The sequence below is a fragment of the Cervus elaphus genome, chromosome 25 (genome assembly GCF_910594005.1).
Source record: "Cervus elaphus chromosome 25, mCerEla1.1, whole genome shotgun sequence".
Classification (NCBI taxonomy): domain Eukaryota; kingdom Metazoa; phylum Chordata; class Mammalia; order Artiodactyla; family Cervidae; genus Cervus; species Cervus elaphus.
The window spans coordinates 71,582,101-71,598,867 of record NC_057839.1 but is presented as its reverse complement, the minus strand read 5'-3'; the positions used below and the strand labels follow the sequence as shown (position 1 = coordinate 71,598,867).

At 51.1% G+C, this 16,767-nt stretch overlaps 1 protein-coding gene across 2 annotated transcripts in view; it reads left to right on the top strand.

Annotated features, from left to right (window-relative positions):
• The window catches only part of AHRR (aryl-hydrocarbon receptor repressor), an 83,747-nt gene that overhangs the window by 45,053 nt on the left and 21,927 nt on the right, over positions 1 to 16,767 (top strand). For both annotated transcript variants that reach the window (XM_043887902.1, XM_043887903.1), the window contains exon 5: positions 16,410 to 16,499. In XM_043887902.1, the coding sequence (XP_043743837.1) occupies positions 16,410 to 16,499 (90 nt within the window). The remainder of the gene's footprint in view (positions 1 to 16,409; positions 16,500 to 16,767) is intronic.

Sequence of the window (16,767 nt, the reverse complement as noted above, 5' to 3'; positions counted from 1 at the left end):
CTCCTGAAGGACAAGGCCGTCTGTGAGTCCAACTGCTGTCCTTGGGTGAGATGTCCACAGAACATTAGCCACATCAAGTCATCTGATGACGCTGACAGTTTCTATGTCCTTGCTGGTTTTCTGTCTGGTCCTAACCTTAAAGATACCTTCTGGTGTGACTGTGGGCTTCTGTCCTTCTCTTTAGGGTCTATCAGTTTTGCTCTGTGTTCTTTGGGGCTCCATTGTATGCTGCAGACTTAGGATCATAACGTTTTCTTCTTGAATTGACCTTTCTATCATTATCACTAAACACCTCTTTATTGTAGTTTTCCTGAGGTCTGCTTTGTCTGATACTAATACAGTCATACCAGTTTTCTTCTAAGTAATGTTTCCTTGAAATACTTTGCTTCATCTTTTCATCTTAACCCATTTGTATTATTACATTAAATGTATTGATGGTGTATTTGGGCCTTTTTTTGGTTTTGTTTTTCTGAGTCCAGTCCAACAGTATCATTTTAATTGGTGTATTTAGGGCATTTATATTGCAGTAATCATTGATATTATTGGATTTCAGTCTACCATTTCATAATTTTTCTATATTTTGTTTCTTTTCTACCTTTCTTTTGACTTTAGTAATACTTATTAGTATTCCATTTCAGTATCTCTACTGACCTTTGCTGCTTAATTTTGATATGCTTGGGCTTGGGTATATGCTGGGTTTATTAGATTGTCTTATTTAGGGTTCACTGAGCTTTCTGAGGGCTTCCCAGGTGGAGCTAGTGGTAAAGAACCTGCTTGCCAGTGCAGGAGATGAAAGAGACTCACGTTTGATCCCTGAGTCTGGAAGATCCCTTGGAGAAGGGGCATGGCTACCCACTCCAGTATTCTTGCCTGGAGAATCCCATGGACAGAGGAGCCTGGTGGACTACATAGTCCGTAGGGTCGCAAAGAGTCAGACACGACTGAAGCAACTTAGCACGCATGCACGAGCTACCTGAGCCTTTAAATTTGTGTCTTTCACCAAATTTGGGAAGTTTCCAGCCATAGTCTTCAAATAGTTTCTATTGCCTCTGTCTCTTTCACTTCAGAAGCCTCACTGCCCAGCTGTTAGGCCTTCTCACCCTGTCCACAGGGATTGAGGCACCCCTCACTTTTCCCCCATATTTTCTCTCTCAGGCTGGTAACTTCCCATTGTCTTTACTGGCTCTTCTGTGTCACCTCCATCCTGCCCTTCAGCCCATCCAGTGAAATTTTTACTTCATATATTTTATTTCTCGTCTAAAATTCTCAGTTTTTTTCATGGCGTCTATTTCTCGTCTGAGATGCTGCATCTTTCCTGGTGTTTTCCTTGCTCAGTGCTTCCCCTTCTCTCCGGGAGGAGGCTGGCCATTCTGCACCCCTTCCCTGACCGCCAGCTGGCGGCCTCTGCTTTCTGTGCCCTGAGTGTGGCCCGCACACTCTGGGTCTGTGTATGTGCAGTAATTGTGGCTGTGCAGCTGGTTGAGAGAGGCGCAGGTTCCTGGCCTGTTCTCGGAGCCTGTGAACTTGTTACTTTACACAGAAGAGGGCCTGTGCAGACGGGACTAAAGGTGTGGACATCCAGGCTTCCCCGTGGGACATGCAGCTCCGAGGCTGCACAGGGGGCCTGCGCCTGCTCCTCGAGTCCAGCACGCTGAGGGGTCGTGGGTCTCGGGGAGGAGGCTGATGGAGCCAAACCCAGGAGCCACGAGAAAGCAGCTGCACAGAGACGGCCGTGCGGAGAGGAGAGGTTGCACAGACAGGCCACGCGGCCCTTGGGCTTCTCAGACAAAGGGACACGCACCCGTGAAAGAGACCGCTGGAGATCTTAAAAGCACTCAGAATTAAAGGCATGAGAGCAAAATCTGGAAATCTGTGGAAGGGCCCAGAGTTTGAGTCCTCCTGCGCGAAACTGAGGAACAGGCGGAGAAAAACAGGAAAGTTGGGGAAGTTACCAGGCCCCGGGGACCTGTGTACTTAGAGCTTCAGAATGATCAGAGGGGAGGAAATGGTCAAGGAAGCGACCCAGAAGATTCCCAGAACTCGGGACTGAGTTTCCGGCCCAAAGGCCCCATGGGTGACCAGTACAGAGAGAAAGGACCAAGTGTTTCAGTTCAGTTCAGTCGCTCAGTCATGTCCCACCCCATGGACCGCGGCACACCAGCTCTCCCTGTGCATCACCAACTCCCAGAGCTTGCTCAAACTCATGTCCAATGAGCCGGTGATGCCATCCAACCATCTCATCCTCTTTTGTCCCCTTCTCCTCCCGCCTTCAATCTTTTCCAAAGTCAGCATCTTTTCAAATGAGGCATTTCTTTGCATCAGGTGGCCAAAGTATTGGAGTCAAGTATTGATCAAACCAGTCAATCCTAAAGGAAATCAGTCCTGAATATTCACTGGGAGGACTGATGCTGAAGCTGAAGCTCCAATACCAAACGTTCGCCTCTGTGAAACTCAACACCCAGGACAGGAGGGTTGGCTCTGAGACGAGGAGGCAGAGTTTGGAAGGCCATGGGGAGGTGCCTGAGGGGAGGGGGCACCTGCCTGCCTTGGAGGGGCGGGGGCACTCCTGAGCCTCCCAGTTCCACTTTCTCCGCATGGAACAGGCCGTGACCAAGTGGCAGGCGGGGACCTGGAGCCCGGGGCCCACCGGGAGGTGGGGAGAAGGTGGTGAACCACTCGCTGCGGAAGGGCGGGGTAAGTCATCGCCCAGCTGGCACTGAGGACAGTGCATCCCCCCATGCCCGCTGAGAAGCGTCTGGAGCACAGAGCAGCTCGGGTTCTAGCAGAGCCGTGATGCCGCTCAATCAGCAGAAGCGGGGCTGTGGTGGCGGTGGGGACACGTGGACACCTGAAACCCCGGGGAGCCCGGGGCAGCCTCTCAGGGAGCTGCGAGCAGGCAGCCCTCACACCCTGTGCTTACTCTGTCCTGCTGGGTGTCCATTGGACGCTCAGGTTGCCCCGCTCTCCGGCATCCCGCAGCTGGGACGGTGCCTCGCTGTCACCGCCAGGCTCCCGCTACCGTTAACTGGCCTTGCGCTACACCACGAGGCCTGGCTGGGAGTCTAGCCTCTTTATTCTTTGTGTAATTACTCTTGCTGGGGGCTAATTTCTGCCCTTGTATTTTGTAATTTCTATTGACTGTACTTTCCTGGGTTTCTTGTTCTCTCTAGCTCCCCATTCAGGTCGCGCTTTCTCGTGCTAAAGGAGTCATGCACTCTGCTTTTGTTCTCAGGGATCGCCCGGTGGCCCTGCATGGACACAGTGACTGTCCAGAAGTTGAATCCTGGGTGACACAGGTCCTGCCATGGTCCTCAGTTCTCCAGGCCCCTCTGAGGTTCTGCACGCGGCCCCCCTCCCCACAGCCCCCGAGCGCTTTGCTGTGGGGCTCCTGTGAAATCTTTCTGCATCTCACCCGTGCTTTCACACTGGAACCACAACTTGGCCGAGTATAGATTTTTAGGTTCAAAGTTTTCCCTCAACCTTCACAAATCCTGCCTCACGATTTGCAGCCTGGTGCTGCCACGGGGGACTGAGGCTTGTTCTCTGTGGTAGGTCTGCTCTGGCTCTGTCTGGAGCTTTTGTGAGCCTGTCTTTGGCCCTGATATTCTTGAATTTCACTGTGATGTGTCTTTCGTCTTGTTTTTCCTGCCTGGTGCTCTGAGTTCTTTCCAGCTGAGGCCTTTCTTCTCCAGTTTGGATGTTTTTCCCGTTGTCCCTCTGGGCTACTGGTTCCACCTCTGGAGCCCCGCGCCCAGGGCACCTGGGCAGACCTCCCACCCGCAGCTCTTTCTCTCGTGATCTGTCTACTGTCCTTCTCTGCTGCCTCGGGGCCAGTCCTCCAGGCTGCGCCCATCACATGGACCTCAGCAGTCCTCTGTCTGTGCTCTGCCTGGTCGCTCAGTCCTGTCCGACTCTCCGCCAGTCTCCTCTTCGTCCCTACATTTTCTTGCCTAGTAAGTGTTTCCCCTTGATTTGCTCGCACTGTTTCTTCTTATCATTTCATTTTGCTATTCTCTTACCTCCTTAAATCTGTATTTTAAACTCATGCTCGTCTCATCCTCTGCTCTGTGCTGCCCCATCCGCTGGGCATCCCCTGAGCTGTGTCCTGGCGCCTGTGTGCTGGGGGCCGGAGGGTTGGGGAGAGGGGGGTGGCCCGGGTGGACTTGCCTCCTTGGTGAGGGTCCCCTCTAGAAAGGGCCGCCCTGGGAACCCTGGTCTGGGGTGTGCACGGGGCGGGAGGGGTGAGTCCCTGGGATACGGCTCAGCTGTGCCCTGCAGCCCTGCTTCCCTCATCCCACCAGGCAACGCAAGGGGCCCAGCAGAGAAGAAAAGGGTTCCTACTTCTGTTCTCTATGCCCCCCGAATGCCCACCCTGGGCTCAGGCCACAGCCCTCCTCATCCTGACCCAGACAGCCCTGGGCCCCCACTAGGATAAGGAGGGTGACTTTGCAGGGTGGGGCATGGAGCCTGTGCTGACTCGCCCTGTGCAGACACAGAAGCCTGAACCTTGCTGCAGGGCAGGGACGCACAGGGTCACTGGGTTGTGCTGCATCTCTGCCTTGGAGGCCGCAGCAGCGTCCTTGGGTTACAGCGGTCAAGATCCTCCGGGGAGGGGTGGCAAACGGGCCAGCATGCTGGCTCCCGAGTGAGAGGGTTTTGCCATTCCTGCTGCTGGCCCTGGGCCTGGGCAGGTGACTCACGTGGCCTCGTGGCACCCACGAGCCTCGAGGAAGCGCCGTGAGAGGGCCTTGCGTGTCTGGGAACCCCAAGGACCACACTCACTCAGCAGGCTGTTGACCCGTGCCAACCGAGCTGGCGCCGTTTCTGGAAAAGCCAGCACAATTCCCGGGAAGTTCTCAGGAACCACAAGTGACGTGCCGAGAACAAGAGTGCAGACTTTCTCACCTTCGGGCTGTTGCTCTCCTAGAGAAAGACCCAGAAACCCCTTCTCCTGATTGGGAGGAGGGAGCAGGGGCCAAGTGTGTACGCTCCTGGTGGGCTGTGGCTGAGGACTCCCTGCTACAGTTTCCTCCGCTTGGTGCTGGGCCCACGGGTCCTCTAGAAACAGGGGCACAAAACCCCAGAGCCCACACAGTGGGGCACAGAATCAGCCGGCAGGGGTGGGAGGCGAGGCGGCCTGGGGGCAGGGGTCTCAGGGTTGCCGTCAGAGGGGCCGGGCTGCAGGAGGGGGCATCGCACACCCGGGATCCCGACTGCTGGATGGTAGTGTTGGCGAGGTCGCAGGTATGCGTCTGAGGCCCTCCTACCCCTCGGCTCTGGGGAGAGCACCTTGGTGTTCGCGTACCTGCACCCACGCGTTTTCTGGATCCGCTGAGTGGGCTGCTACAGGGGCTGCGCCATCTCCCACTCTGGTCTCTGCGCTCAGAGAAATCCTGTCTCACCTCTGCTGTGACCCTGTTGTTCCCAAACTTCTTTGATGTGGCTCTTCTTTCAGGGACATGACAGGTGTGAGTAAAAGTGTAAATTCCCCAGGGGCTGGCCTGTGGGTGGACACAGCCCTGAAGCCCAGCAGACCCCAGGCCCCACCCCACCTGTCTGACGTCCACTGAGCATCCCAGGGCAGTACCAGCCTCAGGCCATGTCCACCGTGGTGCAAGGTTGTGCTTTCTGTCCATTCAGCAGTCTCCCTGTGGTCAGAAGCCCAGAGTTCCTGGCCCTACTGCTGAAGATAGTTCAGCTGTTTGGAGCCTCTCTGTGGCTTTTAGACCTAGAACTCTCTGCTGTGTACCTCCTGGCCGTCCATGGTCACTTCAGCTGTCCACCTTGAACCCCTGATCATCCATGGTCACCAAGCAGGGCTTCCTGGTCAGCTATCCCTGTGGCCACTCAGGCCCTGCTCTGCCCTGGGCTCTCCCGGACTTGGACGTATGTGCCCCAGGCTCTGCCTTCACTGAGCCCATGGTCACAGGGAGGGTCCCGGCGGCGGCTTGAGCCGGGTGAGGATGCAGGCCGGCCCCCTGGAGGAGGACCTGCGGGCTGGCTTGCGCCTGCTGCATGGGCTCCATGTCAGCCTTGCTGTTCATCGCTAGGCCCTGAGACGCTGCGGGCCTGCGTCATCGGCAGGGTTTATCACTGGGGAAGAGCTCCTGGCTCACTCTGGGTCACCCTGGGTTCACGGAGGAGCAGCTGAATGTCGTGGGGCCTGAGAACCTGCCTGTCCCATAGCCAAGGCCATGGCCAGCTTGTTCCACATGGAGCCCGGGCCCCCCCCCCCCGTGGAACCCGGGTTCCCCCCCTGCCGTGGAGCCCGGTTTACCCCTGGTTTGTTCCATGTGCAGTTTGAGGGCTCACACAAGCTCCTCCCTGCGGTGCTGTCGGGTCAGCTTTCCTGCATGACGATCACTCTTCCACAGGGGCTCTCTCCAGCTCCTAGTGACACTCCCCCTCCTGCAGGCCCCCTTGGGCTCCCCGGGGGCAGAGGAATGGTGTAGAACCTGTCCACAGGTCTGGAGTGACCCTCGGCTATGAGGCTGAGGCTGGTGGCCCCCGGTTGGAGATTTGGTGGGTGAGTGGGGGCAACCCCTCCCGCCCCAGGACCCCGGCAGGATGGACTCTCAGACTAAGCACTGCTGCTCCCTTAGGGTTGCCAGGAGCACCTGTTTATCGATTGCCCATAACTGCTTTTCAGGAGCTAAACTTAAGTTTATATTCAGAGAGTCGTCTCAGTCTTCAAACAGGATTTGTTTTCTCTTTAGGAAACACTGCCAACACTTTTGGTAAATCACTCGTTCCAGCACAAAACCCCGAGTTCTAATTAACAGGACCAATATTGATTCTGCCTTTATTCTGTGTGGGTGCTTATTTGAGCTCAGAGATGGTCCCTGCTGTCATCCCTAGTTTTTAGATGAGGAACCTGAGGCCCAGAGAGGTTAAGTAGTTTGCCCAAGGTCACACAGCTGTTGAAAAAGCAGCCTTTAGTTGAGGTGTTTTTGAAATGGTCACGTGTGCCCAGGGAAGGAAGAGCGATGTCTGCAGTGGCCACATTCTGTGTCTGGTTCTGGGCTCCGCTCCCACCGGCCGCCGGAGGGCCCAGGGCCAGACTCACCGTCCAGACACCTGCACTGTCCAGCTGCTCACCTGGAGAGGATGACCCTGGGGCCGTGGATGGTGGAGCAGGGCCAGGCAGCACGGGTCCGGCACCCAGGGCCCGGGGGTCCACACCTGCCTCCATCCTTGTGGCTCTGCCCTGTCAGCTCACTGCCTCTTTCGAGAACTGTTTGCAAGCACCGTCGCTCTCCGAGGCTGGAGCCCAAGGCCAAGTTTACTGTTTGTGGGATCTATAAACAGCCGGCGAGCCGTCCCCAGCAGAAGCGCCTCGCACGCACATGAGCCCCGCGGCGAGGCCCAGCGAGTGATCTGGCTCCAGCAGGCCCAGCGGCCGGTGCCCGGCTCGCGTGACTGGCGGCCTGGCCTGTGGTGTTGCTCTGTTGCCATGGCGACAGCTCTCAGGGGAGGGCCCAGCTCCCAACTTCCCTTCATTCCAGGGAGGGGCGAGGAGAGGGGCTGCTGGAACTGTTCCTTTTCTCTCTTCTTTTTCCTCTGCTGTGACCTTGAGGAGCAATCTTTGAAGTGCTCGCCGGCTATTTTTTTCTGCCTGCGTTGGAAGACATCAGGATGTTCAAGGGCTGTCCAGAGGAAGTCCTGCTTGCTCAGCCATTTGCCCCGATCCCCACGCGGGGCCGCCGGTGGTGTCCGGGGCAGGGCAAGTGGCCGGCCCTGCAGTGGCAGGTGCAGCTCCCGTGACTGGCTGTCACTGAACGTGGACGCGGTTGTTTCTCCTCTTAAAAAAGCGCAGCCTTCAGCTTGGGGCCAAATTCTTTTCTCCGCTTGGAGAAGTGATCTCATTTTCCATGTACCATATTTAAAGAAACACAAAAGTCTTGCAGGATTAAAAGAGAGAGAGAAAACAAACAAACGTTGGCGATGCATGTTTGCTCCGGCCGTCCCACATGTGCAGCAGTATTTGGCGTGAGGTTTCCAGGCCAGAACGTCGATCTGATATTGAATCCATATGACTCGGCAAACAGCATTTATGGTCGTTTTTCTTTTTAAAATTTCTGCCTGGTGAGTTAAAATTAAGGTTGTTTTCGGCTGTGACTAATCTTGTAAAATCTTTTTTGAGACGGCATTTGATGCACTCAGACCATGAGCATCTCTTTGGGCTTTGGACTGTTATTAGTGGGACATTGTGAGTCTGGGCTGCCTCTGAGACGGGAAACGCTGCGTGGACGGCTGGTGGCGCCCACCTCACCCACTCCCGCCGCCGGGGGCAAGTGGGAGTCCCCACGCCTGCAGCTTGCCCGGGGTGGGGGGAACGAGGCTCTCAGGCTACCACCAGCCCAGCCCCGCGTGGCGTCTGGGCTTGGTCACCTGGGCCACGTGGCCACTGGTCAGTGAGTCTATAAGAAGGAGGAATAGTAACCTTGTTGCCACAGTAACAGAGCCACACCACAAGGCCACCGAAGCCTGCGGTGGCGCCACCCTGCTTCTGCCCAGATTCCTGGGGTGGGACTTAGATGGGCAGCCTGCAGGCCCCTCCCGGGATGTCCCTGCCAGCTCCAGGTCAGGTGCGAGGCCCGTGGCTGCCCGCTCCGGCTTTCCTGGCCGGAGGGCTTGGTCACGGTGGCCGCAGCAGCAGGCTGCACCAGCCCCCAGGGCCTTGGCCACTAGAATCTGCCGGCTGTGGTGCAGGGTGGGGAAGGAGCCGGGCACCCTGAGCAGGTGTTCCGCTGAGCCCCTGGGTCACAGGAAGCCAGGTTTGTAGGGGAGGCGCTGGAAGCCATCACAGGAGGGCCATGGGCAGCGGTGTGAGCACCAGCACTGCCCTCATCCTGGGGGACGCCCAGCTCTGGGGGCAGCAGGTCCCACGTGGTCACACACCTCCTCTGCACAGCAGCGCTGCAGTGAGGAAAGGTTGTGGCCTTTCCTCCTTGCCTTAGGCGTCTTCCATCCATGTAGTGCACGCGCATCTCCGGGAGCCCTTACCAGGAGCTGAGAGCAGCCCAGACGCCCATTGAGCGACAAGGGATCGGCAGTGCAGCCTGTGCATGCAGTGGAATATTAGTCAGCCTCGAAGAAGGGAATTCCGACACAGGCTCTGCACAGATGAGCCCGAGGATGTCGTGCTGAGTGCCTGAGCCCGGCCCGGAAGGGCCAGTCCTGTGAGTCCACTGAGGAGGCCCCTGAGGAGTCGGGCTCATGGAGACAGGAAGCAGATGGTGGTGGCCGGGACTGGGGAGGGCCGGAGTGTCAGGCTGGGAAGATGAGACGCTCTGGAGATGCTGCTGCTGGCGGCCGTACAACCACAAGGCTCGTGGGGATGAGCCGTGTGCGTGAGAGTGGCTAAAACGGTGAACTTTCTGCTGCATACATTTTACCACAATATGAGGAGAGTTGGCATTTCGAAGTGTGGTTCTTGTACGTGTCGGTGTCTGAGGGACATGGGAGTCCAAGCCTCAGTGGTCCAGCTCGTCATAGATTCTGAGGCTGACGGTACTTCTGAAAATCCTCCAGGCCAGTGAACATGGACATGCAGGTTTTGTGTTTTTAGGTGAAGTTTCTCTGAAGTGGCACAGAAACTGTGAGGGGCACTGTCCAGACTTGGCACCTCCCAGTGGGTGGTGGGAAGTCTGCGTGGGGACCACTCACAGATGGGGCTCTCCACACCCAGCCTCCTGTCTTATTGATCGACCCACACCCTGCCGGTCAGCACGCAGGGAAATCTGGCCTCTGTTACACCGTGTAACAGCCCAGACATTTCATGGGTCTCCCCACCCCCACCAAGAAACCTGGGATCTCCTAGCAGAGGCACGTGGGGGGAGATTCAGTCATGGTCACCCCCCCCCCACCGGGACAAGCGCGGGCAAACACTGGACTTTCCCCCAGATGCCCGAAGGAGTGTGGGCAGTGTGAACAGGCACTTCCCTGGAACTGCACAGGAACTCATGACAAATGCTGCCATCTGTCTGGGAACACGGACGTTCCGGTGGACACAGTGTGCATAGGATCAATTGTCCGTTCATTGGAGTTCGGGAGTTGTGGCTGGTATTTTAATTAACAGGCTTTTGGTGAGATGTGGTCATCGGCAGCAGACTGCTAGGGGCAGGGGTGCCTCAGGGGGCTGTGTGAGCTTTGGTTTCTCGTGCAGGAGACTCAGCACAAAGTCTAAATCTGACTGCAGATCACCACCCTGCTGTTTGCACCTCTGTATCAGAAACTCATCCAGAACTGTGAAACAAGGCGAGCCGTTGGGTGTCACCTCCTTTTCAAGTCATGTGGGCACAAGGCTGCTCGAGGATTCTCCGGGGGAATTTCATGTCTGCATCTGAGGCAGGAATCTGATCTCAGCTGTGAGCCTCTGGCATCTCTGATACATCTTAGGCTGCTTTAACATCTTAGTGACTCCCTCTTTTTCTAAAAAAATTTTTTGTTTATTTACTCACTTATTTGGCTGTGCTGGGTCTTCAGTGCGGCACATGGGTTTCTCTAGTTGTGGCGCCTGGGTCTCTCACTGTGCTGGCTCCTCTTGCTGCAGAGTGTGGGCTTGAGGTGCTCTGGCTCAGTAGCTGGGGCTCGTGGGCTCTGCCTCTTGGCATGTGGGATCTCCCGGACCAAGGGTCAAGCCAGTGTCAGCTGCATTGGCAGGCGAACCTTATCCACTGTACCACCAGGGAGCCCGCTGGTGCCTCCCTCTTGGATCAGACCTTCTGCTGAGTGCTCACTGTATGTTTGCCTGAGTGCTGTGATGCTTCTTCTCTGAGTAGTACTCTTAACAGCTAAGGTGTGGCTTCACGGCAGAGCGAGGGCCCGTGTGCGGCTGTGAGGCTGTGTCCCTTTCTGGGAGTTTCCTTGGGAATCTTGTGTGATGTCACGTTGGGCAGAACACATGATTTCCTTTTGGGCCGGACATTGCACTCCATTGATAAATTCATCTTTATGATGGTGAGTCACCCTGTCCAAGACCAGAGGATGTCTTTCTATTGTTCACATATAATTTGGTGTCTCTTGAGATGTTTTAACGTTTTCTTCACATCAATTTTGCGTTTTTCTGATTGAGTTTGCAAGTGTTGGGTCTTCTAAAGAGGATTTTATCCACCAGGATGTCTTCTGATATGGTCCTTATTCTAGTATGTAAAGGCTATTGACTATATATTTAATTTTATATCCTTCCTGTTCACTGAATTCTTTTATTTGGGTTACTTTATCATTGATTCCCTAGATTTTCCCAGACAGATCGAGGAGTCCTCTGCAGGTAGTGACGCTTTCACCTTCTCGATGTTATACCTCCCGTTGAGCTCCCTTCTAGCTGCAACAGTTAACACCCCATAAACTACACGGCAGGCCTCAGCAAACCTTTTCTGTAAGTAGCAGGTGGCGTTTCATGGGCCACGTTGTCTCTCTTGGAACTATTTAACCTTGCTCTCGTAGTACACACACGTAAATGAACAGGTTTGGCCACAGTGTAAGGTGGAATGGAGGGGCACTGTAGTTTACACACCCCTGGAGTGGGATGTCACGGGCATCCTTGCCTCGCTTCCCAACCCTCCTGGAAACACGCAGCATTTTTCCCCATTAATTAAGTTGCTACCTTAGGAATAACATGCACACACACACACACAACATGTTCACACGCATTATCATGTTAAAATGTATCCATAATTCCTATTTTCTTGAGTGTTTTTTAATCAGAAATGAGTGTTGAATTTTGTTGAAAGCTTTTTTGCCATCCATGAAGATGGCAAAAGTTATAGATTTTTCTCCTTAGAACTATAAACTTGCTTGTCTGGTTAGTTGCTCAGTCATGTCTGACTTTGGAGTCAGATGGACTGTAGCCATCCAGGCTTCTCTTGTCCATGGGATTTTTCAGGCTAGAATACTGGAGTGGGTACATATGCCCTTCTCCAGAGGATCTTCCTGACCCAGGGATAGATAAGCTTGGTGTATTATATTAATGAATTTCCCAATATTGAACCAAACTTGCATTCCTGGAATAAAGTCTCTTGATCATGATGTATTCTTTTCATAATGTGAAATTGAAATCTGTTTGCTAATATTTTATCTAGCATATTTGGAATCAGTAGTCAAAGTCTGTAATTTTATTTTTATTGAATTTCCTTATCAGAATTAACTGTCCATGTTATAGTTCTTAAGAATTAGGGAATTTTCACTTTCTATTTCTGAGACAATTTAGGGGGCATTGTTATTATCTGATTTTTAAAGATTTTTAAAACATCTGGGTCAGGCACATTATCCTGGGTTAGTGCCCTGATAACTTTGTTTCTTCTACAGAAATTGTGCTTCAAGGTTTCTATCTCTAATGGGTTAATTATGGTAAATTATTTAATTTCTTGAGTGTCATTTTTAATATTTCCTTACTGTATTTTTAATGTCTTTAGGGTGTGTAATGATGTTTTCTTTAAAACTCCTTGTATCAGTAACTTGTATTTTTCTTGATAAATCTTCTAGGAGTTTATCAATTTTATTAGTCTTTTTAAAGAAGCAATTTTCCACTTTGTAACAATCTTTATTATTCAACTATTTAAAAACTATTATTATTTATTTAAATAATATTTGAAACTATTATTTAACTATTTTCATTGTTTCTTCTCTTATTTTTAATTTTTCTCTCTTTCTTGTTGCTGTTGTTCAGTCGCTCAGCCGTGTCCAACTCTTTACAACCCCGTGGACTGCAGCACGCCAGGCCTCCCTGTCCATCACCATCTCCTAGAGTTTGTTCAAACTCATGTCCATTGAGTCGGTGATGCCATCCAACCATCTCATCCTCTGTCGTCCCCTTCTCCTCCTGCCTTCTATCTTTCCCAGCATCAGGGTCTTTTCCAATGAGTTGGCTCTTTGCATCAGGTGTCAAAATATTGGAGCTTCAGCTTCAGCATCAGTCCTTCCAATGAATATTCAGGACTGATTTCCTTTAGGATCAACTTGTTTGATCTCCTTGCAGTCCAAGGACTCTCAAGAGTCTTCTCCAGCACCATAGTTCGAAAGCGTCAATTTTTCAGTGCTCAGCCTTCTTTATGGTCCAACTGTCACATCCATACATGACTACTGGAAAAACCCTAGCCTTGACTAGACGGACCTGTGTCAGCAGAGTGATGTCTCTGCTTTTTAATGTGCTGTCTAGGTTGGTCATAGCTTTCCTTGCAAGGAGCAAGCGTCTTTGAATTTCACGGCTGCAGTCACCATCAACAGTGATTTTGGAGTCCAAGAAAATAAAGTTTGTCATTGTTTCCATTTTTTCCCCAATTTGCCTTGAAGTGATGGAACCAGATGCCATGATCTTAGTTTTCTGAATGTTGAGTTTTAAGCCAGCTTTTTCACTCTCCTCTTTCACTTTCATCAAGAGGCCGTTTAGTTTCTCTTCGCTTTCTGCCAAAAGGGTGATGTCATCTGCATATCTGAGGTTATTGATGTTCATGCTGGAATCTTGATTCCAGCTTGTGCTTTATCCTTCTCCTTACATTGTGTTTAATTGTCTCTAGTTTCTTGAGGAGGAATTACACACTTTGTTCTTTTGAAACCGTCATCCTAAGCTTACTGGGACTTTACGTTGCCTTTTCTGATTATATGTAACTTGCAGTTCATCACCTCTGTGTGTCCTCATCATGACGGGGTGCAGAGTTGTAAAGTTTTACCTGTCCTTGTGGTTCTCCATCAGTTTTTAGAGGTGTGAGGCTTTGGATTTAGGTGGCTGCCATTATCCTATCACTTCATGGCAAAGAGAAGGTGAAAAGTGGAAGCAGTGACTGATTTTCTTTTCATGGGCTCCAAAATCACTGTGGACCTTGATTATAGTCATGAAAGACATGTGCTCCTTGGAAGAAAAGCTATGGCAAACCTAAACAGTCTATTAAAAAGCAGAGATGTCACTTTGCTGAGAAGGGTCTGTATAATCAAAACTATGGTTTTGCTAGCTGTAGTCATGTATGGATGTAAAAGTTGGACCATAAAGAAAGCTGAGCACTGAAGAATTGATGCCTTCAAATTATAGTACTGGAGAAAACTCTTGAGAGTCCCTTGGACTACAAGGAGATCAAACCAGTCCATCCTAAAGGAAATCAGTCCTGAATATTCATTGGAAGGACTGATGCTGAAACTCCAATACTTTGGCTACCTGATGGGAAGAGCCGACTCATTGGAGAAGACCCTGATGCTGGGAAAGACTGAGGGCAATCGGAGAAGGGGACGACAGAGGATGAGATGGTTGGATGGCATTACTGACTCAATGGACATAATTTGAGCAAGCTCCAGCAGAGAGTGGAGGACAGAAGAGCCTGGTAGGCTATAGTCCATGGAGTTGCAGAGTCAGACATGACTTAGAGACTGAATAGCAACATTATCCTGGGCTCCCTAGAAGTCTTCAATACCAGTAATTTGAAAGCTCCTAGAAATTGATATTTATAAATCCTAATAGAAAAATCAGCACATAACATGCACAGGTATTTTACCAAAAAAGAAATACAAGTTACCAATGAATGTGTGAAATGTTTTTCAATCTCATTAATAATCAAATAATGAAAATTATAATGATGGTAAAATAATTTATCACATAAAATTGGCAAAAATTAAAAAAAAGAAAGAAGTACCCAGCGTGGTCAAGAATTAAGAGAAATTAATATTATAATGTATTGCTGATAGCTGCAAACTTCATGGATGTTAATGTAAAGTCTCTAAATGTCTGCATGTTAAAGATTCCAGCTGAGATATCATGAACTCCACCGTCCAGCTGCCTAACCCTCCCTAAGCTCCGGCTGTGCCCTGGCCCCAGAAAGTCAGACTGTTCCTGCCTGCCTGCAGGAGGTGATACACAACTGAGGGAGCCATTCCACACTTGGTGTCTGACACTTACCAGGGCCCACACTCCCTGGACTGCTGTCTTCCTTATCAGGATGAGGAGGACGCCAGACAGGCAGGCAGACAGCTGGCTGACAGGGTGGGCGTTGATCACGTGCTCGCGTGCCTGTGGTCCCTCATGCACCCTCACTAGCCATGGCTCTGGGAAGCCTGTGCAGGAGGGGCTGGAGGGCCTGCTTTTCAAAAAAAGGGAAACGTTAAATCGAGCCCAACACAGTGCTGCTTCGGCTGCTGCTGCTGCTAAGTCGTGTCAGTCATGTCCGACTCTGTACGACCCCATAGACGGCAGCCCACCAGGCTCCCCCGTCCCTAGGATTCTCCAGGCAAGAACACTGGAGTGGGTTGCCATTTCCTTTTCCAATGCATGAAAAGTGAAAAGTGAAAGTGAAGTCACTCAGTAATGTCTGACTCTTAGCAACCCCATGGACTGCAGCCTACCAGGGTCCTCCGTCCATGGGATTTGCCAAGCAAGAGTACTGGAGTGAGGTGCCATTGCCTTCTCCGCAACACAGTGCATGCCACAATAGTTACAGATATAACAGATTTAACAATCATTAAGATATTGTGAATAACACACATGAGTAAATTTAAAATAAAGATGCAATGGATGCATTACTGGAAAAAATTTTAAGATGCCATAACTGATATAAGAAAAAATCCTGAATATACTAACAGCCATAAAATAAACCAACATGGTACCAAAATTCAGCCCCTTTTCACTCACCATCTCCCCAAAATGCACCCAGACTGGAGGATCTTAGAGGTGAGGTGAACCAGATGTTCTAGGAATACGTTTTCCTCATCATAAATAAGTGGGCATAGAAAATGAAAAAAGAGGGAAAGGATGTTTGATGATTAGGTACGCTTGAACACCAAAATGAAGAGAGAAGCTTATAGGTGGATTTCCTTGAATATAGATGAATATTTCCCAAGTGAAATGCATCAGTTCCAAGAACACATTAGAAATGATGATCCAAAAAGATTTACCCTCCATAGGCAAGAATGATTCACCATCAGAAAATCTGTCAGTGTAACTCACTACCTTAATAGACTAAAGAAAATCTATGTGATGATTTCAGTAGACAACAGAAATAGCCCTTGTTGGAGCTCAACATTTTTTCATGATAAAAATTCCTAGAAAGACCAGACATGGTATAGAAGAGGATGCATGAATGGGAAAATCCACCTTGTGGTGTAAATGTTCCTGTTGTGTTTCAGGTATTGGTGTGTCTCATCTCACCATGGTGACGTTTGTATTTTATAAAACATCGTTTGATAATCATTAGAAAAAGAACCCAAGTCATGAGCCTTATAAACGGTGACCAAGTTCTCAAGTCACCTGCTGGCTCAGGACATTTTGCGAACAGTCATAAAAAAATTAAAAGCAGGCCTTTCTGGAGGTTATGAATTCAGACCACAAAACAGGGAAGAAATGGTTGAAAAGCCAAACAGAACCAATGCTTGATGTTTTTACTGTGAGTGATGTCATGTGAGTGATGTCGGTGTTCTGTTTGTTCTAGTCCCTCCACGGCTTCGCTCTGGTGGTGAGCGCGGAAGGGATGATCTTCTACGCGTCAGCCACGATCGTGGACTACCTGGGCTTCCATCAGGTGAGCACAGCACCCGTCCGCTGCGGTTCGGTCCCGCCACCTTGGAGGCGTGCATGTGTGCTTAGTCACTCAGTCATGTCTGACTCTGCGACTCCATGGACTGCAGCCCGCCAGGCTCCTCTGTCCGGGGAACTCTCCAGGCAACAATACTGGGGTGGGTTGCCATTCCTTCCCAACCCAGGGATCAAACCTGGGTCTCCTGCATTGCAGGTGGATTATTTATCGTCTGAGCCACCAGGGACCTTGAACTTTTAAACTTCAAGGTTTA